The 21,933-nt window shown below is 52.4% G+C and overlaps 3 protein-coding genes and 1 long non-coding RNA gene across 11 annotated transcripts in view; 3 read left to right on the top strand and 1 right to left on the bottom strand.

Annotated features, from left to right (window-relative positions):
* PLXNB1 (plexin B1) overlaps positions 1-4,448 on the top strand; it is a 77,916-nt gene extending 73,468 nt beyond the window's left edge. For all 7 annotated transcript variants that reach the window (XM_048315320.1, XM_048315315.1, XM_048315317.1 and 4 more), the window contains one exon: positions 474-4,448. In XM_048315320.1, the coding sequence (XP_048171277.1) occupies positions 474-578 (105 nt within the window). In that variant the 3' untranslated portion in view covers positions 579-4,448. The remainder of the gene's footprint in view (positions 1-473) is intronic.
* LOC125331396 lies at positions 4,172-18,532 on the bottom strand. The gene is made up of 4 exons (XR_007206034.1): positions 17,668-18,532; positions 11,053-15,572; positions 9,889-10,045; positions 4,172-6,495 (listed from the first exon to the last, which is right to left on the bottom strand). It is a non-coding gene; the product is annotated as an uncharacterized LOC125331396 (long non-coding RNA).
* On the top strand, positions 8,661-18,028 carry LOC125331395 (SRSF protein kinase 3-like). Its single transcript, XM_048315323.1, has 10 exons — positions 8,661-8,839; positions 9,322-9,409; positions 11,585-11,675; positions 11,923-12,026; positions 13,902-14,064; positions 15,273-15,358; positions 15,782-15,889; positions 16,325-16,394; positions 16,478-16,570; positions 17,841-18,028. Exons 1-10 carry the CDS (start codon positions 8,718-8,720, stop codon positions 18,026-18,028), a joined length of 1,113 nt encoding a protein of 370 aa, XP_048171280.1. The 5' UTR covers positions 8,661-8,717.
* Positions 18,533-19,141: 609 nt separating the features above from the next.
* The window catches only part of SETD5 (SET domain containing 5), a 65,874-nt gene continuing 63,082 nt past the window's right edge, over positions 19,142-21,933 (top strand). The window contains exon 1 of one of the 2 annotated variants that reach the window (XM_048316205.1): positions 19,142-19,269. The gene's annotated coding sequence lies outside the window, so the exon portion shown is untranslated. The remainder of the gene's footprint in view (positions 19,270-21,933) is intronic. The other variant, XM_048316203.1, reaches the window with a different exon arrangement.

Genomic DNA, 21,933 nt, shown 5'->3' with positions numbered 1-21,933 from the left:
CTGAAATTAACAATTAAGAGCAGCCAGACTATTCCAACACTGTGTCTTGTTTCATTGGCATGCATCACTCATGTCATGAGTTTGCTTTATTCTTACCAAAGAGCAAGGGAGGAGATCAGCAAAAAGAACTTATCTCTAACTTGAAGGCTGTTGGGATTTCATCTATGCTTCTTCATTTTTACTCCAACATCCAAATAATTTACTTAAAGACATGCATTTAGTTCAGATTAATTTTCTAAAGACTTAATTTCCAGGTGAGAAGTTTAGCATTCTTTTTGCCCTCTGAAGTCTGTAAGTTACTACAATGAATCTAGAATACTTCTTTTGTGGTTAATTTGAGATTATTACTACATACCCACTCTAGACTAGAGCACGCTGAATTCCAGCTTGAGGTTCTCCATGATGCGTGGAGTTGAGCTGGTTGGGTGTCGTGTGCTGGAGAAAGGCTGCCAGTGAGCTCTGTCTTGTTGCAGATCATTACTGCCTTGGAAGAAGACCCAACAGCACAGAAGATGCAGCTCGGATATAGACTGCAACAGATTGCAGCAGCTGTGGAGAATAAAGTCACAGATTTGTGACAGGCACAGACCGACTGCTCTCCCCTGGCTGAACAGGGACAGTGCTCATCCTAGTTGATAAACAGGGTGTCCTGCTGCCATTGGAACCAGACTCTCCAAGGAACCTGCAGGTGACATGAGCAAGGGGATGGCCAAGGCAGTACAAAGTACAAGCGTCCTTGCATCTCAGAGAATATTTTTTTACAGGTTTTTTTTTTTCTTTTTAAAAGCAAAATGAAACAAAAAAATAAAGGACAAACTTTGGTTTTTCCCTGGCAGATGGCTGAGGGGCCGCACAGGTCCTTCCTACAGATGTTATTGTGAATGTGCCAAGTTTCCAAACCATGTTATTGAAGAGCCAGGTGACAACACCAAGCACTGTGTCTGTGGAGTCCTCAGCCTTACACGGATGCCCTTTCCAGTGCTGGGACACTGCCTGCTGCAACCACTCACTTCCTTGAGGATCATGAAGCTTTTCCTGGGTTGACCGCTGTGCTAACCTCTGTCCCCAGCTAGCAAGCACTCCTGAGAAACTCCTTGCAGCAATGTCCCTGCTGGTCCCAGATGTTGGATGTAGAAAGGAGAGTATCCGATGGTGAAGGTCTCTTGCTCCCCAGTGCTCTGGTCTCTGACAGCTCGTGTGTGGCACCTGCTTGGCTGGAATGTGCTCACCAGCATGGGTGCTTGTCATGGGGCCTGCTGTAAATGAACAGCACCCCCTCACCCTTTCCCTCAGGACAAATTCAGTGTGTGAGAGTTGCTGCCTGGCTCACTTCAGTCTCCACTGACCCAGCTCGGATCTGTCTTCCTGGTTCCTTGTGGTCAGATGTTGCCCTGCTCTTTGGAAAAGCACAACAAACGCCTTGTGCCACTCCCCCTTCCTCCAGTATCCAGCTGTTCTGCTGCTCTGAACTGGACTTGTAAATACCCTGAGAAAGTTAATGTATTTAAATGCTAAAGGAGAATGTTTAAATTTGTGGCTTTGAGACAAAGCTTTTCTTGGAGAAGTATCTCTGTGCACTTCTACTGACAAACGTCTGTCAGCACTGGAGCGGTTTTCTCCACTGCTTTGTCTGCAGGGATAACTCGTAGGTGTCTCCATTGTCGTACCAGCAGCTCGCCTTTCCCCGCAGCTCAGTCCCAGGTTCTCTGTGTGCTCTTCTCTTAGGCTTGCCTTACACCTAACTCTCAGCTCCACTGCTCACACTCTCCTGTTGTGGCACATAGAAGGGTTATTTGGTGAGCTGTGAACTCAAAGGAGCTGTGAGGCACAACCACAATGTTCCCAAGGAGGGTCAGGTGTCCTGCAAAAAGGAATGATTTGTGCATGGAGGAGAGGCTGGAGCAGGCACAAGCACAGTTAGTTGGCAGCTGTCACTGGGCAGCTCCTCACTGCTCCCTCCTTAGATCCTCCACTTTGTGAATAGTCCTCTGCCCTTCTAGGAGCCAATTTATAAGGGTGCCCACTCATTCCCTTTTCCCTCGCTGCTATCTGTGTGCCTGGGGCAGGTAGACAGGTCTAACTCCTCTGTCACTACTCGGAGGTGGTGATTGTGTGGGCCAGGAGGTAGCAGAGCTAGAACAGAGCAGGATAATGTCCCTACCTCTCTTTACATTGCATACAGAAGTAATTCCAGGCCTGCTCCATCAGCCCTGTGGCTTTGTGTGAGAGCTCTGCAGTTGCAAAATTGTTCTTGGAGCAATGTAACAACAGGCTAATGCTGGCCTCTCTTCCTACAAAGCTGGCTATCCTGTGACCCCCCCCCTCCAGCAGTATAGCAGTATCCCCAGGTATGTGGTGTGCCCAGAGTATGAGCAACATGCCTATGCCACCTTCTGCTCCTATCCTGCTGTACGGAGCAGCAGGGTGGCCAGCTGGCTGCTGCCAAGCAAAAATAGGGCTGCAGAGTTTGTGCCTTTCTTTAGGTGAGGACCAGTTAGGGTCACACTCCTGCCTGACCACCCATTTCCACAAAACTTAGGGGAACTTAGCATCTCTGAAACCTTTGTCTTGACTAAATCTGATTAAATTGGTCCCCACAAAAAGCTGGGTGGAGGAAAGGACTGCTAGATGGGAAAAAGCCAATACAATGCGTGTTAGTAAAGCCCATTCCTTTAGGGACTGCGGGAGGAGATTCCTTGGTTTGAAGCAGGTGTAGTAGTGGAGTAGTGTTGTCCTGTTGTGTGTTGGTGGATGGACTTTCTGCCCTAGGAAACAAGGCCTAGTTTGTGGCCTCTCCAACTTGCTGAGTGTCTGCCGGAAGCCACAGAATCTCTGCTGGATTTCTGGCTCTGCAGACTGGCAGTGTCTGCCCCTATTTTTGCAGAATTATCTCTGCACTTTCCCAGAACAGGGTGGCTTGAGGCTTAATTCTCATTCCACCTCCCCCTGGTACCCACATCCTCCTTGCTTCCCAGTAGTGTTCCTGGATGTTGGAAATTATCTGCTTTCTCTGAGTGTATCTGTAAAAGTCTGCTTTTATTAGAGCAATAATTAAGACTTACAAATAGAGTTAAACATGGGTGATTGACTTACTTAACATCATCTGCTTGTCCTTGCATGGCTGGACTGGACACACTGCCCAGTGCCAGTGCAGTGAGGGTGGAAAGCTGGTAGGGCCCAACTCCTCCCATCCGTCTGTCCTCGGTGTTGTAGATACCAGCGTCCTCCTCCCGTGGACACGCACTGAAGGCCCTCACTGGGATCAACTTGGGTGTTTAGGCATGGCCCCTCTTCTCTCTGTCCGTGCCCCTCTTCTGTGGCAAAGTCCGTTTCAATGACAGGGTTCTGTTGCATTTAAATTTGCACAAAACAGGTTTTATTATGAAATTCCCTATTGCAGGGAAAACTTATTTATTTATTCCTTGCGATCCTTGCAAGTTTTTTCCAGTCTCTGCCTGATTCCATGACCAGCCGGATGTTCCTTGTCAAGGACAGAGAATCCTGTCTGGATGTTCCTGTTTGCTTGCAGATAGCAAGTTCTGAGGGCACCAGCAGAGAGAGCCCTGCCACCGCGGCCGGTCCCCTCCTGTGGGACACAGGCACAGCGAGGGGATGTCACTGCTCCGGTGGGACTCCCAGGACTCTGCTGTTCCCGAGTGGCAGGCACTCAGCTTTATTTAGTGCTGCGGTCAGAGGGAGGGACTTGCTTCTGCCGTGGTCTGGGTGAAAGGCTGAGAACTGATCAGTATTACAATAAATCTCCGTTAGTGTATTTGAATGTCTCTCCGGTTGGCACGATGAAGCACAGCTGGCGCCCACGTGATGTAGATATGAGAGCTCTTGCTTTCCTCTGTCTGGTGGCAAATTTAGGCTGTACCTGAAAGCTTTTTTTCGTGGTAGAAATGATGGCTGATTTTTTTAAATGAAAATAGAGGGTTCTTGGATGCTGCTGCCTCGGTGAAATGCTGTTTATTTTTCAGGGTGTGCCCTGGTTGCAGCAAGATGCTGCTGCTTTTTTTTTTTTTTTTTGTGCCTTTCTTGTGGGGATGATTATTTTGGTTTCCAGAACACCCACGGCATTTGCTCTTGTAGTCTTTTTCCTGGTCCTCTGTCCTGGTGACTGTGCCCTCTCCCAGCCTTGTGACTTGGTGTCTCTCTGTCTGTTACGGTATGGTCTGACCTGCAATAAAGCCCTGCCACACCTTAGGTTCTGCTCAGAGCACCCAAGGTACTGTCTTTCTCAAGATGGAATTAATAATTAATATAAAAAGCTTGGAAAAAAATTGAATTTTGTTACATAGTGTAATAACTGTTTGTAGATACTGTTCTGAGATGTAGGAATCTATTGGTGATATAAGAGGTTTTGTCTGTAAATAATCAGTTTAGAGTCCAAATGATTTTAATAAAGAGAATTCTTACACAATAATTCAATAAATTTTAATATACAACCTCTGTGTCATGCTTGTATTGCATGATGATGCCATTACCCAGAATGTATTTGCCTCTTTTTCTTCCTCAGTGGAAACTGTGTACTCTTAAGCACCAGGACCTGGAAGCTGTGCGAGGAGCAAGGCTTTTCCCTCCTCCCTAGGCTGTGTTTCTTCAAGATAACCTTGTGCCACATTCCACCTGCATCCCTCTGCAGTTTCCAGAGCTCAAATACCATCCCTGACCACGGGAGGAGGCAGCCTCCCTCCACAGACACTCGTGTTGGGCTGGCACTGGGGGCACATGGTGTGTGGCAGCTCTGGCTGTGGTCTCTCACTGTGGGTTAGGGTTGCTGAAGGTACACTGTTGTCACTGTTGGTCACTTGTCCACCAGTACGAGGCAGAAGCCAGTGTTCCTAATTTACCAAAATAACTTAAATGAATTTCACAGTTCTTCCCAGACAGAAAGCTGGCTCCTGGCCCATCTATCCTCTTTTCTTCCCTCCCTTTCCTTTACTAGCAGAGTTTTGTACAGAGTCTGCTTCTCCCCCTCTTTTAGTCCCTCCTCTCCGTACTGTGTGTTCTTGTTGCCCTTTAAGGGGTTGCAAACCCCTTGTCCCCCACATGCTGCCCCACAGGGCTCAGCACCCGGCCTGGTGCAGCCTCTGCCCCCTCCCTTGGTATTTTTAGTGCAGGGAAGGCAGGTGAGAGCAGAGGGGCACAGGCAGGGGGAGAACCGCTCTGGGAGGCCCTGGCCTGGGTTTGGCAGCCTGGAGCTGCAGCAGAGCTACTGCAGGCAGGGTTAACCCTTTGCTGCAGGGCTGGGGCCCGGTCTCTGCAGCCTCAGCCAGGAAACCTGAGCTGTTCGAGCCCAGGGCCCCATCGAGGGGGAGGCCAGGCCATGCCCAGCTCCGGTGTGAGGCTGCAGCATGTGGCAGTGGGGGGGAAAAAAATGTGATTCTTACTGTGTGTGGCCTTTTTCTTCCCACTGTTGCATGGGGTTGCTGGGATGCTCGGGTCCCCCCAGGGCTGTGGGGAGGATGCTGCTGCGCTTGCTCTCCAGGAGAGAGGAACAGGGGAAGCGTGGGCTCTGTGGCCACCAGCACTGTGCTGTGATGGTGTTTGACTGTATGCAGGCACAACTGGACAGGCTGAGGTGCCTCAGGTCTGGCAGTGTGGCACAGGGATTGGTCTGGGAACAGGGATGGCTGTGCCAGGCAGAAGATGGTGCCGCAGGAGCAAGTCCTGCTGACACGCTGCTGCGAGCAGGGGGAAGAGTCAGGCAGCCCCATGGTTTCTGGGTCTGGGGAAGGCAGAGCAGAGGGGGAGGACTTCTCTGTTTCCATCTCAGTAGAGCTGTGAATTTCCCGCTATAAATAGTTGCTGTGGAGATTGTGAATCTACTGCAGGCTGACAGGCCTGCTGCCAGGGAGGCAGGGAGAGGCCAGCAGTAAAGTGAATCCAGCGCAGCTGTCTGAGGTCTCCTGCTCTCCCAAAGCCAAGGTTGTTCCCAGAAGTGGTGGTGTGATCTGATACCCTGCCCCACTCCTCACCACGTCCATCCAGCGATGCAGAAGTTTGGTGGGCTCAAGGACACCCCTCCTGGGGCAGTGCAGACTAAAATCAGAGCAGGACCAGCTGGTATCTCACTTTGGGGAGCTCCAGAACGAGCCAGATGACAAAGGGAGTGGCGTTTCCTGCCCGTGCACTGCTGCATGGTGAGTCTGTGCTGGGCCTTGGGGCTCAGAGCCCTGCCAGGGCTGTCTGTGTGATGCGTGCTGTGACTTGCAGGGATGATGTGCTCAGCAAGGGCTTGTAGGTCAGTGGTGGTGCAGAAGCTGAGAGTGTGTATTGCTCTGATGAGTTCTACCACTCCAAAGGCCCAGATGTCATAAGGCATGACTGGTGTCGGGCAGCTCTGTATGCTGTTCCATGCAGGTTCGGTGGAGGAGTCCAGGCCACATGTGAAGCATTGCTCCTTGTCCATGACTCTCACAAACCAGGCAGGAGCAGTTCTTGGGCTGAAGTTCTCTGAGCTAGTACAGGCCTGCAGCAATTCAGTGGATTCTGCACAAAGTAGTTGGAATGACAGAAGCAAAATAAGTTGTATTTAACGTAAAAGTGTCAAGAAATGAAGGATTAAAAACACCAATTGTCTTTTATCACAAAGCTTAGAAAAGTGCATTTCACTTTGCTGTACCAAGTTGCATAGCAACACACTTCATCTTTTGCAAGTGGCTCCATCCAGAGAGGGTGGATGGAGGTAAATCTCGCATGCCTAAGGATGGACTTGTCTTGCCTCTGCAGCAACAAGGCTACTAGGGCCCAGTGAACTGCCCAAAGGCTCCATCAGCCCTAGGGCTAGGACAAATCTTACACTTTGGGTCTGCCTCTGGGTCCCATTTTCTCACTGAAGTCTCCTATTGCCAGAACACTCTACCAAGGGAAGAAGCTGTTGAACTCCCATCTCCACACACTCATGAGTTTTCCTTTGGCAGGTGAATGGTAAGCCACATCATTAAACCTTTCTTGTTCTCAGCTCAACCCCTGCTGTCCTCATGATGGGAGTGAAGAAGGCTCAGGCAGATGCTGGTGGTGCAGGAGGAGTGTGTGAGGCTACTGATAAGCTTAGTCTGTGCACAAATAAGGAAACTTTGATTTCAGCTCTGTTTCATGGTAAGATGTCAGCGACTATTTGCTGTAAGGAGTGGCCATGCAGACATGCAACATCCTGGAGGTTTATACCTAAAAGAGACTGATTCTGAACACCGTAAATGCAAGGGTTAGAGGTGTAGAAGTGTGAAGAGGGGGAGGCATTTTGAGCTCCTTTCAGACTTCTGTGCAGGCTTGGATGAACAGAGTAACACCAGCTCTGGCACTTCGGGTTTTCCCTGACAGGATGAAAGTCTTGAGCCCAGTGTGATCCTTAACTCAAACTGTGTTGGGAGCTCACTGGGTGCCCAAAGGCAAGCTGTGCCTCTGGCTGCTGCGCTGGGAGAGGAACATCAGCACATGGAAAGAAACTTAAATGTTTTAAGGAAGTCACACCCCTGTCTCAGCACCTGGAAGATGTTACTGTTCCAGAACAACTCCCTGTCGCCAGCACTGCCAGCCCTCTATAATAATTTCTGAAAATCCTCTGGTTCAGGTGAGTTCTTAGCTTTAGCTGTGTTTGGAGAATTTAAAGGTCAATATTTCTACCTCTGCTAATGGTCTATGGGCATTACTATCACCTGTCTCGAGCTCTCACAGTGTTTATTAGCCTGAAGCCTCAGCCTTACAGCAAGTGACATTTCCAAATTATGAAAGGCTGGGTTGGGAGTGCCTCAGCTATGGTGGATTAAATCTGTATTTCATTAGCAACAAGGGCTCTGGGCTGCAATTTCAGGTGACCAGTACTGAAGCCAGTCCTACGTCAGTGCTTCAGCACTGGTGGACAGCAGTTGGATCAATCTGTCTGTGCTGTCTTGGTGTTTGTCAGTTTGTCTTGGGCTGCCATAGTAACAAACCCCAGGAGCAGCCCCTTGCCAGGATGTCTTGTGGCCTTGCTGGGATGTCACAGGACAGTCAGTGATAAACCCGTGCTCCTCCCCAGGACTAGACTGTGGGCAGAGGAGCAGCACTGTAATGTTTAGAATGCAAGTTCTGTTTCACACCCCTCTGGAGCAGGAGCCTTCTCCTGCCAGCCAAAGCCCAAATTCCCTCCTCAGCCAGGATGGGGATAGGCAGGGAGTGCTTTCCCTGGCTATGGGAGGAGATCCCACAGACCCCGCTAAGCCCCTGAAAATACACGCCAGGAAACCTGAGACTCCCACCTGGCCCTGGCCTGGGACCAGCCTGCCAGCTTTCCTCGTCTGAGCTCTTAAAATAATCCCTATCTTCCTGAAGTGCCAAAAGTGTTTATAACAGCCTGACTCCAGGAGCTGCTGAAGGGAATGGGAAGGAAAGGGGTGAGGGCACAGCAGAGGTACGGCCACCCTGCAGCTCTCCAGCTCTCTTGAAAGGAGTAAAGTGCTGAAGATCACACCACCTGTGTCCCATGACTAGGTGTACCACTGCCTCCATCCCCTCGTGCCAGGATCTGCCGTGCTGCAGTGCCATGGAGGAGCAGGTGCAGCAGGAGATGCCGTCAGCCCAGTGCACAGGTCAGTCCTTGGGCATGAGGCTCCAGAGATGAGATCGTGTCAGGCTCTTCCCAGGCTAGAGGAGGCCACCGGGACCTGTCAGGCTGTCCTCAGCTGCTCCTTCCGCCTGAGAGCATTTAGAGATGTCACTAATATCTCTTGGTGATGGTCCCCACAGGAGGCCACCACGCCATGAAGGAGGGAGAGATTTTCAACACGCAATACCAGGTGCTGCACAAGCTGGGCTGCGGCACCTTTGCCACTGTCTGGCTGTGCCAGGACATGAGGTGAGGGGCCAAGTGCCATTCAAGGAGGTGGGAAGGGGTGGCTGATGTCCTGGGCATGGCTGGCCCCTCTTGAAGAAACAGCAGAGCACAGCCTGGGAGCACACCGGTCATCCCTGAGCACAGGGAAAGCCTGGCAGCAAGATCAGTGGGGTGCAATGAGCAGAGCTGGTCCCCTTATATCAAAGAATGTGAATCAGGTGAGATCAGCCCTTGCTCTGCATTTTCTTTTCTCGTTTAGACCCTGCAGTATCCATGCTCTTTTTCTCTCCAGTCCCTTGCTGGTCCCTGGGGCAGCTGTGCTGCCAGATGCCAGCAGGAGGGATGCCCATGGGCCTGGCGCACAGCAGATCGAGGCCAAGGCTGCCTGCAGAAGGGCAGCACCCTCCCTGGAGAGCCCAGGGCTGACTGACTGAGAGAAAGGGAAGTGCTGCTGGTCAGGGCCACTGACATGCATTGGCTGACAGCTGTGGTTCATTTCCCAGGAGGAAGAAACAGGTAGCTGTGAAGGTTCTGAAAAGCAGGGAAGGCTTTGCTGAGACTGCCCAGGACGAGGTTGCTTTCCTCCGCTGTGTAAGTATATTCTGTGGGTCTGTGCTTTGCTCCAGCGGATGGCCACTGAGTTCAGGTTTGAGTAGCAGCCTCAACACGCCCTCTGCCTCCAGGTCTCAGTCCAAGGAGCTAGGTGGGGAATAGGAAAAAACCCAAAAGTTGGGGAATTCATAGAAATCACCCTGGCTCAGCACTGGCCTCTGAAACAGGCATCTTTTCCTTCCTCCGTCATACTGGGACATGTTGGCTGGGTCCCACTTGCCCTGTCAGCCCATTTTTTTTAACTGAGACTGAAATCCAGGAAAAAGGAGGAATCTGCAGAATGATAAGGTGGATAATCAACAGAAAAAGGTGGTAATGGTCTTAAGCAGGAGATGGGAGCATGTCTGCTGTACCTGTGCCATTCACAGAGGAGCGTCACTCAGGACATTGCTGTATCACAAGACTGATACTGAAGTAAAAGGAAATATCTGCAATAGAAAAAAATATGATGTACCAACCTAAATACAATAAACATCTGAAGTCAGAAAGCTTCTTCTGGCTTCTGCTAATGGAGGTGGTAATTAGGTGCCTGTATCTGGGTCGTAGCAAGTTGCCTTTGAAGCTGGCTTGAACTGCTAGTTCTAGAAAGCTCATGGTTACAGTTCTTCAAGTTTGCTGAAATACAAAGTTACATCAGCTCCAGATGAGTAAAATCCATTAAATTCTACATTTTAAATTACTCTGTGGCCTTTCTCCAACAGGTTTGAGAAAGGTTTAGTTAACACCTGTAAATCTGTAGGCCCTATCTGAAGGGAGATGAGCCAGATGCAGTGATGCAAGAGGAAGTACCAAGTGGCATTAATTTAATGTAATCAGAGGGCTGCTTTTCTACACATCAGCAGAACCCTGTGTACAGACTGAGGCTTAGCCCTGATTTATTATTAATTCTGAGAGACACGCCTGCCCATTCAGCAGCATACAGCTGGTTCCCAGGGCTGTACCCACCAGCACTGGGGGGTCAGTGCCTGCAGAGCTGCCAGGAGAGATGATCTGGCCTCTGCTTCCAGGGCTGCTCACTTCTGTTGTGCCAGAACAAACCTTCTGGCACTGGTGCAGGTGGATCTGGCATCTGCAAAATGAGCCAAGCCAAAACCCCACCAGTTGTGGCTGTGAAGAGAGAAAAAACCAGTATGAATTGCTGTACCAGGATCAGTGTTCTGGGAGAGCAAGCCCCTGGTGCTCCTTGTCACGCAGGTGTGTGGTGCTGGGGGTGCTGTAGCACCTGTGCCTGGAGGTTCACTCAGCACAGCACCCTGGGCCAACAGCACATGTCTAGGAGGGTGTAAGCACAAGCTGAGCACAGGGTGCTGCTTCCACTGAATGCTCCCCTGGCCTGTTGCAGTTTCCAGCTGCAGATTTCTCGGGCCAAGGATGATCTTTGTGTGGGCAGGAATTCTCAGTGGATTTACCTTGAACCCTTGCAAGCCCCTGTGGGTTTCAGTACCTGCAGCCTCCTGTAACAAGAACTGTCCCCAGTTACCCATGTGCTGTGTGAAGAACAATCTCTGCTTTGTTTTTGGACCTCCTACATGCTGGATTTGAAGACCCCTGGCTCTAGTACAAAAGATGCGTTCACCCCCTCCACCACCCTTCTGCATCCTATAGATCTCTGCAGTACTTACCCACAGCCAACCCTTTTCCAGCACAAAGAAGTGGCTTCTTCCAGATGTGGAAGCTGCTCTCTACCCCGATAGGACAAGTAGCATTCAAGTGGCCAAAGACAGCCACAAGGTCTCTGCCTCTCTGCAACCTCTTGAGAGAAATTGCTGAAGGGCTGGTGTGAGGCAAAGGAAATGAACAGCCGTTGATGCTCGGAGCAAGGAGCTGTCTTCTTGGGGGAATCCCCTTCCAGCACAAGCAGGAGCACTTTCTGGGTCTGCCTGGAGAGAATAAGCAGCAGGAAATGTGCTAGATACTGTCAGCAGGATTGGTGTGAGTTGTTTTGACACTGTGAGTGTGATGGTCCCACCTGGTCAAGAGCAAGAAACAAACAGAAACTCATTCATGGTTTTCCTGATGTTGTTTTCATGGGATTTGTCATGAAGTGCCCACTCCCAGAAGAGAAGGTCTGTCAGACAGGATAGAACAGGTGCAAGGTGTCCTTGTGCATATATATATCTCTAATTGCAGCTTTCTTGGAATCCTCCCCCTCAGGTGAGCTGCATGAAGAAGAAGGACCTGGCAGGAGAAAACATTGTCTGTTTGTTAGACGACTTCAGAATGATTGGAGAGAATGGTTTCCATATCCTTCTGTGGAGAGTGCTTTTCTAGGCCAGCAAAGCCAGGGTTTACCTTGGAGAGCCACAGGATGGTGTAAACCTGTGTGCTGTGCTGCCATGAGGAGGATGAGCAGGGCTGTAGCTGGACATGGGCACGTGGAGGTGGCTGGAGGGGAGAGGCTGGATTAGGAGGTATTTGGTTGCTTTGGTGAAAGGCATAGGGTTGGTGTAACACCTTTCCCTGTTAGTGAATCCCTGACTCTTTCCCATATGTGTGCCTGGTATTTGAGGCGCTGGGTCCTTCCCTCCGATGTCTGATGGGAAACTACACAGCCCAGGGACTGCCCTTGCCTTTTGTGAAAAAGTCTTTACAGCAGGTGAGAACTTAGCTGGATCTGGGCAAGGGCACCAAGGGGCTGTTGGCTGCGGGATGTGTCACAGTCTTCCTCCCAAGGGGAAGGGCATTACTTGGGTGTTACTGCCTATGCCTGCAGCCTCCTCAGGTTTGGGAAGGAGTCAGGGCCATGAAGTGCCAATAGCCTGCAGATGTACACCAGGGAGTCAGGGCTGGCACTTCTGTTCCCATCATCTTAGTAATCATTGAGTTCTCCAGCAGTTATGCTGCTTGTAGGAGTAGCAGGGGACAAACAGGCTGCCATAGTTCTGCTGCTTGTGGGCAAACCATCTCTGCCCTCCTGCTGCCCTGAGAAGTCCCCTCTGGCAGCAATGCCGGACTGCTGGTATTGCCCTTGGCATCCAGCCGTGGGTAGCACTGTCTCCAGCAGCTTTCTGCATGGTACCACTGAAGGCTGCTCAAGGTTTCCCTCACATCTTTATAGGAATTTCTAAATTGCTGATTTGGTCAGCTGGTTCTCTTCCCATGTTGAGGTTTTCCTGTGCAGAGCCAACTTTTCCTTCATGCCCTATAAGGATGTGTTGTGCCAATTTAAAAGATGGTGAAAACTGAGTTTCTTAAGGGCTGGCTCTGCTTAAGGAATGGGGAACCTGAGTGAGGCCTCAGAATAGTTAAAATGTACTTTTTGCCTCTTTTGCTGAGATTTATCAGAAGTCTGCACACTTGCCAAGATGAAGATTTGCTACCCTCATTCCTGTGCCCTTTTAGGGACACTAAGAAAGAAAATTGCTTCCTCCTTCATCTTATTTTCTGTAATAGCCTCTCCTTTCTCTAAAGAAACTCCACTAACACCTGAGTAAGTTACACAAAAATGTAGTGGCATTACCTCTGTGCTCCATTTCATACTCAGGCTTTTGCTTGATCCATTATCTGCTTTAATTGTAAAATCTCAGATCTGTTTTCCCCTTTCAGATCAGCACTGAGGCAGTATTTACTTCTGATTCATTCCAGTTTAGTTATTTAAATCTTTCCCCGGGTTTCACAGTTACCATTTAAGGCTGATATTTCCCCGGAGCTGGTGTTCATCCCAGAATAGAATTTGATAATACAGAGAATATTTACCAGTTCTTTATGACTGACCAGAGTGTTAAAAAACAAACCTAAATCTCCCCATAGCGTTTTCTCTGTTATTGATTTCTGATAGTGACTGCTCATCTCTGGTAGGTGTTGTTTATCTCTCCCCTGTGACAGGCCAGGCTCTCCCTGCTGCATCACAAGCTGTTCTTTCCCTACATGGCTCTCCTGCAGGGCCCTGAAATCCTCTCTCTGCACTCACTCATGGCATCTCCCCCCTCCTGTCTGGGTTATGCTGCGTCTTCTTCTTTCCTTGTATGATGGGACACCGTCCCATGCCATGTCACTGTTATTCAAATGGAAGTTGGGGGCTGGTTATAATCAGTGGGAAGGCACAGTGATCCCAGAACACAACAGCCATACACAGTTTTTTCAGGAGAAAGCTCAGCTTTGTAACTGTAATGCCTCCTCATAGCCCCATCCCCTTCCCACCTCCCTGGGCTTGCCCACCTGTGCTGATACCTGTGGATTGTCACACTGCCTTTTGCTGTGTCTCACCCCAAATAGCCCTTTCCTCACTGGGCTGTCCAGGCCTGCACTTGCTCCTGGGGCTCTGCTGCCATGTGGGGTGATGGAACCCCTTGTGCCTGCTCCCACAGGCCACCCCAACAGGAAACCCTTTATTGCCAATAGTTACCATCAGTGCCCAGAATGTCCCTGACTTGCACTCCCACTGTGCCTGGCAGCTCTGGCAGCTGCTGGAGCAAGGGAGGCGCTGGGGACCCTCTCAGAGCTGGTGTGACAGTGCTGCCTCATTGCCCAGGTGCTGGCAGGGCTGCACTTCCTGCACAAGTGCTGCCGCATCATCCACACAGACATCAAACCGGAGAACATCCTGCTGTATGGATGCAGCAAAAGGCTCCAAAGGCTTCTCACGGATACACTCCACTGCGACCAGGGAACAGAAGTGAGGCTAAAGGGAGCAGGTGAGCACTCTAGGGCTTTTTTAACAAGAAAATGGACTTAGGTGTTTATTGGCAGGAAGGAAATGAGAGGCAGGAGGTACAGATACCTTAGGAAAGGTTCACATCTCCTGCAACAGCCAGTACAAAACATTACAGCCAGTATAAAACATTACAGCCAGCTTATGCTGCTGAAAGGCCTTTCCTTTCTCTGCTTAACACAAACACCAGGCTGGGCTTGAGGCACCTACAGAAATGTGGTCCTGCAGGTGGGTTTGTATGAAGGACAACTACAAGTCACAGATATCTGTTAACAGCCCTACCACGACCTCGGAGCTCACTCTCAAGGCTTCAGATATAGGACAGTTCCCCAAGTCTGGTGTTTTCAGCTACTGAAAGGTTTACATACAAAATGGCTTGATCAGAAAGCTGTACGACACTCTTGCTCTTTATTTCCCTCATTTCTGAGGTTTGTGGGAGACTTGTATGTGCTGCTAATCTTCAAGGCCTTTTGAGACATAATTTATTTGCAGAGAATGGTGTGAATATTGAATAAGATATAGGGCTGGAGAGTTTCTCGAGAGATTAGCTCGTCTCCCAGCAATGAGACCTTTCATAATATCCTTGCACTGTGTTCTCCTGCGAGCATTTCTCCCACGACAGTGCTGTTTTGTCTCTCAAACTCTGGGGCAATCAATGAATGCTAAATTAGTGACCGAATCTTTTGCTCAGAGCAGAAAAGCACAATATTAAGCATAGGGTGACAGTTCACTGTAAAGCACTAAACCAGGAATTACCCTTTTCTGGGATCATATAAAAGTGTAACCTTCACGTTGCTTGCCAAGGAGGCTATGTCCAAGGTCTGTGACAGCTGGGGTTGCTGAAGGCTGAGCAATTACAGATGTTTTGGTTCTGACTGGTGCTCTCCTCTGGGCCCACAGTAATTTAACTTTGGAGCTAGAGGAACCCTGCAGCAGGACAAGAGCACGTGGTCACATTGTTCCACTCTGAGCTACTATTGTCCCAGACATTCTCTTAGGTTTTTATTGGATACCAGGTCCTCTTTTGTGTTCCCTCAAAAAACAGAGGTGGCCTTTGATTTATGATAAAAAGTATTTAGGACCTTTTAGGCTGAGAAACTTTGAAGGAAGGCAGACATGCCTCTCCTGTGGTAGGTGGTGTGTACCTGCTGGTTCAGAAAGACCTGATTTCTCTTTATCCTTTCCATCTAGGAGGTGATCTTGGTAATCAATTGGAAGAACCTGATTTAATGAGCATAGAAGTGAAAATTGCAGATCTAGGAAGCGCGTGCTGGACAGTGAGTCTGTTCCGAGTCCCAATCCCATGACAATGTGGGATGCTGTGTGCTTCTTTCCATCCCACACCGTGTGTCTGTCCCTTCACAGCTGAACAGCTATTTCAGAGATGCTGATATGGGGGGGTGTTATGTTCTGCACTCTCAGCTCCGAGCTGCACACTGTCTTCCTGAGACACCGTCAACTTTGGACGCTTCTCCAGCTCGCACTTAGTCCCTACAATCAGAAATTTAAAACTATGTTCAGTGTGAAATGGTGGAAGGTAGATTTCCCCCTGGTGTCAGTGGGGCCAGGAACGTGCTGGCCATGCCCACTCATTCAGTCGTGTCCCCAGTGTCCCCTCGCTGCATGAGAAGCTTGTGACCACCAGCATTGCTGTGACTGGTTTAGGGACACCAGCCACAGGGAGTTTGTTTTTGTTTTAGTACAAGCCTTTTTCCAAGGAGATACAGACCCAGCCATACCGTGCCCTGGAAGTGCTTCTTGGATTAGACTACAGCACTCCTGTGGATATCTGGAGCACGGCCTGTCTGGTAGGACTGGGGAAAACGCTGTGCCTGTAGGGGAGGTGACAGACATTACGTGGCCAGGGCAGCATGTCCTTAGCATCCACCTATCCATGTAAAGAAAGCTGCCTTGCTGAGAAGGCAAGAGGGGCTGTTAGCACTCATTCACTTTAGGGCAAAAGTCTGCAGCTGGTAAAACCCACTCCTAATTAGTTTAAGATCTAAAGCAATTCACACTCCATGCAGGTTAGCTCATAGGATTGCCTGAATCAGGCACATGCTGCTTTTCATCCTGATGGAGCTCAAGGTGCTGTTTCACTGTTGTACAGATCAAGCCAGTGTGAGTATTTATGCATTTTAGGATGAGTTTTGTGTGATAGAGAGGGAAATTGGTACTATCAGTTAGTGGGGAAGGAAAACTCCAAGACAATTAGTGAATTAACAGTGCTACTCCATTTCTAGGCATTTGAAATGGCAACTGGGGAGTGTCTATTTGATCCTCAACCTGGGAAATACTTCTCTCGAGATGATGGTAAGACTCCATGAGTTTTATTCATTTCACTAACAGAAGTACCACAGTCTGTATCTAAATTTGTCTTCCCTCCCTCCATCTAGATCATGTTGCTCGCATTATTGAACTCCTGGGAAGAATTCCTCCTCAAATTGTTTTCTCATGGAACAAGTCAACAAAATTTTTCAGCAGGCCAGGTAAGACCTGGCATAAGGAAGTTTATTTTAAAAATCACAGTGGATCTCTGACACACTTCTACTCAGCTCATGCTGAACTCAAGCAAAGTTACTCACATAATGCAGGCTAAAAGCAGGGATGGAACACAAATGGAAATTTGATAAAGAGCAGTAACACTCCCTGCCCTGCCTATCTTTGCAATCCATAAACATTCCAGGGATGAATGCAAAATCCTAAAAAACGGTCATAGCAAACACCCAACAGGGAAAGCATTTCCATTCTTTCTCCTTTGGATTTGGAGAGAATGGAAGTACAGATAGGAAACAGCTCCATGCCAGGAAGGCTGAAGAGTCTGTAACAGGCTGGATTTCACCCCATTCACTGGCAGAGAACAATGATGACCAGGAATGGGACACTCATATCCTTCCAATGTGGCTGCTATATTTAGTCTTCTGTCCCAACTGTAACATCTCTTCTGTTTTATTCTCCCCAGTTCCTTTCCCTTTGACCCATGAATCTTGAAACCCCTGTCTTTGACCACAAGGCACCATGACTTCACCCTTCTACAATTTGGTCCATCATCCTTTTCTGTTTTTTTGTTCACCAGCCTACCCACAGCTCATTCAGTGCTTAGTGCTAGTCCCATGCTGGAACTCAACAAGCACCTCCCTGCACATCCACACACTTTTCTCACACTTATGTCTTCTACGGTGTTTAAAAGAAATGAGTCAAAATTAGTTCTACATTCACTCACCCTGTGAGCCAACCTGGCCTGACCACACATGCCTAACTTGAATCACTGCATTTACACCATGCACTCCCCAGGAGGAGGGTTGCTTCTCACTCAGTCACACACTCTGCTGGGCCCCACAGAGCTGGCTGGCACAAGTCTAATTCAACAAGAGTGTCTTGCAAGCTCTGACACTGAAATAGCATGATGCATCCGGGTGCCTGTGGGCAGGCGCAGGGTACAAGCAGCAATGGCTCTGGCATGGTTATTCTGGGAACACTTTGCGCACTCTTGGCACGTTCTCAGCTAAGAAAAGTACTCAGCAACAGGGAGACTCCAAACACTAGCTTGGAAAGGTGGTTCCTGAGAAACACCCGACAGCCAAACCTGCAAGGGGCAGCGCAGGTGCAGCCCACAGAGATAATTCCAAGGCGAAGGCAGGGATCTTTCAGGATGCTTTGGGTTAATTCTGAGGCGAGGCGAGGCGAGGCGAGGCGCGGCGCGGCAGCCTCAGCCGCGCAGGTGTGACTGAGGCGCTGTGCCCACGCTGTCTCTACCAGGCGCGCTCCTGCGGCTCTCCCGGCTCTCCCCCCGTAGCCTCCCCGGCATCCTGGCGGACCGGCACGGCTGGACACCGCGGGAGGCGGCCGCCTTCGCCGCCTTCCTGCTGCCCGCGCTGCACTACGCGCCCGAGCGCCGCGCCAGCGCCGCGCAGAGCCTGCGGCACGCCTGGATCGCCGCACCGTGACCGGACGCGGCTCTCCCCGCCCCGCAGCTCCGCGGGACCAGCCGCAGCGGCCGCACCGCCCTCCCGCGGGGGTGGCGTGGCCGGACCGGCTGCCACGGGGGGGAGCGGCTGCCCGCCCGCAACTCCCGGAGCGCCGCCTCTGCCGAGCGACCCGGAGCGGGCTGGCGGCTGCGCAGCCCCCGGCGCGATCCCGCGGCTCCCTCCGCGCCCGGGCTCCGCTCCCTTCCTCCCGCGTCTCTGCAGTGCTGCGGGCCGCACGCATCGCTCACTGCGAGCGGACGCGAACTGGGCGGAGCCCCTCGGCCGAGCGCGGGCACCGAGCGCCGCGGGGCCCCTCCTGCCCGGCTCGGCCGCCCCTCCTACCGCGGAGGAGCCCTCCCTCCGCCCCACTGTCCCGCGGCCTTTGTTCGGGGCTCCAGGGACGGGGACCGGCCAGCTATGGGTGCGCTGGCCCCGCCGGCCCGGCCGGAGGAGGGGCGGTCTCAGCCCCGGGCGGCCCCGCCGGGACTCCGCGACGGGACCCCCCCGCCCAGCCCCCCTCCCCCTCGGCCCCGCGCGCGCGGACGTGCCGCGCGGCAGGCCCTGCGCGCGAGTCGCCGCGCATGCGCCCTGCGCCCCCCTCCGCCCAGGTTCCCGGCCGCCCCCCGCACCGCCCCTTCGTTCTGCCACGTGTCCCGACGCGGGAGTCGCCCCGCGCCGAGCGATCGCGCCCCGCCGGCCCCGCCCCTCGGCACGTAGCGCGGCTCGCCCGGCGGGCGCTACCGCAGCCCGCCCGCCCCGCACCGCGTCGATGCTGCCGGCGGCCGCCCCCCTCCGCCCCGCGCCGAGTGGCAGCGCCGCGCACCAATGGGACGCCGCGACCGTGGGGCGCGCGGCGGGGCGGGCGCGTGGAGCCCAATGAGGCCGCAGCAAGGGCGGGGCAGCGAGGAGAGCTCGCCAATGGCGAAGGGGGGTGGGCGGGGCGGTGGCGGCGGCGGGCGCCCCGGCGGGGCGGGACGCGGCGCCGTGACAGCCAACGGGAAGCGGGGTGGGCGTGCCCGGGGCGCCCCTGGCGCCGGCGCCGGGAATCCCCGTGCGCCTAGTGCCGTTTCCGCCCGGCCCGGGGAGAAGCTGCCGCCGCTGCCGGGGGAGGGGCCGCCGCTGCCGCGGCCGAGCGCTCGCTCTCGCCGGCTGCCCGGGACACGCCGTGGCGCCGAGCCGGGCCTGGTGCCGCGTAGGGGCCCGGGGAACGGGCCGGCCAGGTAGGCGCGGGCGGGCGGGAACCGGCCGTACCCGACGGCGGGAGGGAACGCTGGGGCGGGCGGCTGGGCGGGCGGCCGCGGGGTCTCCTGGCGCGGCTCGCGGCCTGACGCTCTGCTCTGCGCTGCCTTGGCAGCCCGGTCGGCAGCGCCCCGCCGTGCCCCCGGAGGCCCGGCCCGAGCTGACCCGGTCCGGCTCGGTGTGCGGACGTCATGGCGGGCCCGGCGGTGCGCGGGCTCGGGACGTTGGTGGCCGGTGCAGTGCCGGGGCCGGGGCTGCGGCTGGAGCGGCGCTTTGTCGGTGAAGGCGAGCGCCGGGGAAGCCCCGCTGCAGCCTGGCCTTCTCCGCGCTCCCGTGTCCCCGCATTGTCCCGAGGGGCCGCGGGGGTCGTTGTCCGGCTCGGGGCAGCCTCCGGGCCCCGTCTGCCTGCCCCGAACCGCCAGCCTCTCCGGGCCTCGGGGGAGGCGGTGTTTGACCTGCATTTTCTGCTTTCTCATGGTGCCCGTGCGGCGCCTTCCTCCGTAACCCCCCGCTCCCGGCGCCGGCGGCTGCAGCGCGGATCCTCCCGCATTTCCTCGCCCGCCACCGCCGCCACAGGGGGGGTTCCCCGCCGCCCTACCCGCGCCCCGGCCCCGCTTCGACTCCCGACGGCATTGGCAAGGTCACTGTCGCCCGGCAGATCGTCCTTGGGTGCCGGTGACCGGAGTTCACCGCCGGGCCGAGTGGGGAAGCGGCGCCGGGCAGTGTCTCGCCGTCTCGGGGGGAGGGAGCGAGGCGAGGCCGCGTGTGGCCCTCTGGAAGCGGGGAAATGGGTGAGGCAGTGAAAGGGGGTTCGCAGGCCCTTCCCGGCCGTGTCCTCGTGTTCCTCTGACACCAGCTGAGATCCTGGGTGTGCTGTTGGGGGGGAAGAGGGTGTTCTGCGGGGCTGGAGAGGTCACGGGGTGCTGCAGAGCTCCTGTGGCTGCTGCGGGCTCGGGCCATGATGTAATGAGAGCGTTGGGGGCGAATCCCTCTCCTTGGGTGAGAGAAGAACTTGATGTTGGTGTCTGATGGTGTGCTAATACATTATGGATTTCAGGCAGTTGCCCCCACCATGGCTGGGTGTTGCTGCCAGAATCTAAATCCAAAAAAGGAATTTCTTATTTTTTCAACAATCAGAGATTCCTCTTTTCACTTGTATAGGAAATACTAGGATTTCTTTTTTTCTGCTTCTTGTGGTTGACCCAGGAAGTCATCTTGTTGCCAGCCTTCTGGGGTTTTTTTTTTTTTGCTGTAGAGGTGCAGGGAGGAGGGTGTTGCTGTGCTCTGGATCCTGTGGGTAAGCGTTGAAGGCAGTGACAGCAGCTGCTGTTGGCTCTGGAGCTCTGGTTGCTATGAGAGAAGCTTCACTAGACTTGGCTGCTATCTCCAGGGAAGGACAGCAGAGCAGCCTCCATTAGTGTGGTGGTGGAGGGATGGCTGGCTCACGTTCAGCAAAGGGCTTTACTTTTTGGGCCGTTTCCACAGGCCTAAAGAAGGAATAGGGGTGTGTTTTGGTCCTGTGGGACAAAAACGTCCAAGGTGGGTTTCATCGCTGTTCTTGAGTTAATGGAATTGCATTGAAGTGTGGGTTGGAAACCCTGAGTTACCCTTTCCACATATTTTGGTCTGTGTGAAAAGTAGGGCAGTGAGAATTGATATGATCTTCCTGTGAAGTGAAGGCTGCAGTTGTGTCTCTTTTGAACTCCAGTCTCCTTCCTAGCCAGTAACAGAGCCAGATGCTTTTCTTATTGTTTGTATGTCTCCTTCCTCCCCTTCCAGCGCCTGGGCCCCACTTGCCTTATTGACTGGAATTTCTGCTGTGTGCAGTGGGTGTGTGCAGCAGACACCAGCCTGCTAGTGCTGAGGAGGGATTTTCCATTCACAGACCAGGGAACTGTCAAAATAAAGGCCCAACTCAACTTTGGGACTGGAAACAGAAAGTGGGGAGAGGAGTTTCCCTCTGCTGCAGAGTACAGTTTATTCTCTGAGCTTCTTATGTGCTTGTATGTCAAAATGTATAGGAAATGTTGCTCTGCTGTGGAATAGGGAGGTGAAACTCCTGTGAATAATGGGAAAGATTCCTCCCTTTTGGTTGACTCAAATGCTTGAAGGAACAGTTTGCAGGAGGCCATTTTTGACGTGACTCTGTATTGTGGAATCTGCCAGCTCCCATCCACACTCTGTCTGCCTGACTGCAATAGCTTCCTTTTTTTTTTTTTTTTCCAGGAAGAATGAGTGCCTTTCTTATCTGCTTAACTAACCATTTGGCACTGGCCGCTGTCTGTATGATATTGTGCTGTCGAGTTGGAGCTATCAGCATATTCCAGTGCAATTGTTAGAGATGAAACTGTTAGTTGAGGTATGCAGCATGGGAATACATTAGCATTAGAAAACACTACCATCTTTGTAAACTAACACCTATCATGGGGAGCCCCTTGCCCTGGCCTGAGTTACCCAACTCAGAATTACTATGAGCTCAAAGCAAAAAATTCCAGGACCAGAATAATGTGAAAGAGATTAAAATATGCCCTTAAATCTGCTTGACTGGCAGCAATCATGTGGTAGATGCCAAACACTGAGTAGCTTTTATATTTGAGGATCTGTAGCACCCAAATTGCCTCACAAGGTGGGGTGAGCAACTTTTA

Source organism: Corvus hawaiiensis, chromosome 11 (genome assembly GCF_020740725.1).
Source record: "Corvus hawaiiensis isolate bCorHaw1 chromosome 11, bCorHaw1.pri.cur, whole genome shotgun sequence".
Lineage (NCBI taxonomy): Eukaryota > Metazoa > Chordata > Aves > Passeriformes > Corvidae > Corvus > Corvus hawaiiensis.
Note: the sequence above shows the minus strand (reverse complement) of the source record. Positions and strands in the feature narration are given on the sequence as shown.

Excerpts from the sequence above, each read along its gene's own strand:
- LOC125331395 (XM_048315323.1), top strand. The coding sequence starts at position 8,718 with ATGGTCCCCACAGGAGGCCACCACGCCATGAAGGAGGGAGAGATTTTC. Across the intron at positions 15,890-16,324 it reads TCTGGAGCACGGCCTGTCTG|GCATTTGAAATGGCAACTGG; the intron begins GTAGGACTGGGG and ends CTCCATTTCTAG. Across the intron at positions 16,395-16,477 it reads ATACTTCTCTCGAGATGATG|ATCATGTTGCTCGCATTATT; the intron begins GTAAGACTCCAT and ends CCCTCCATCTAG.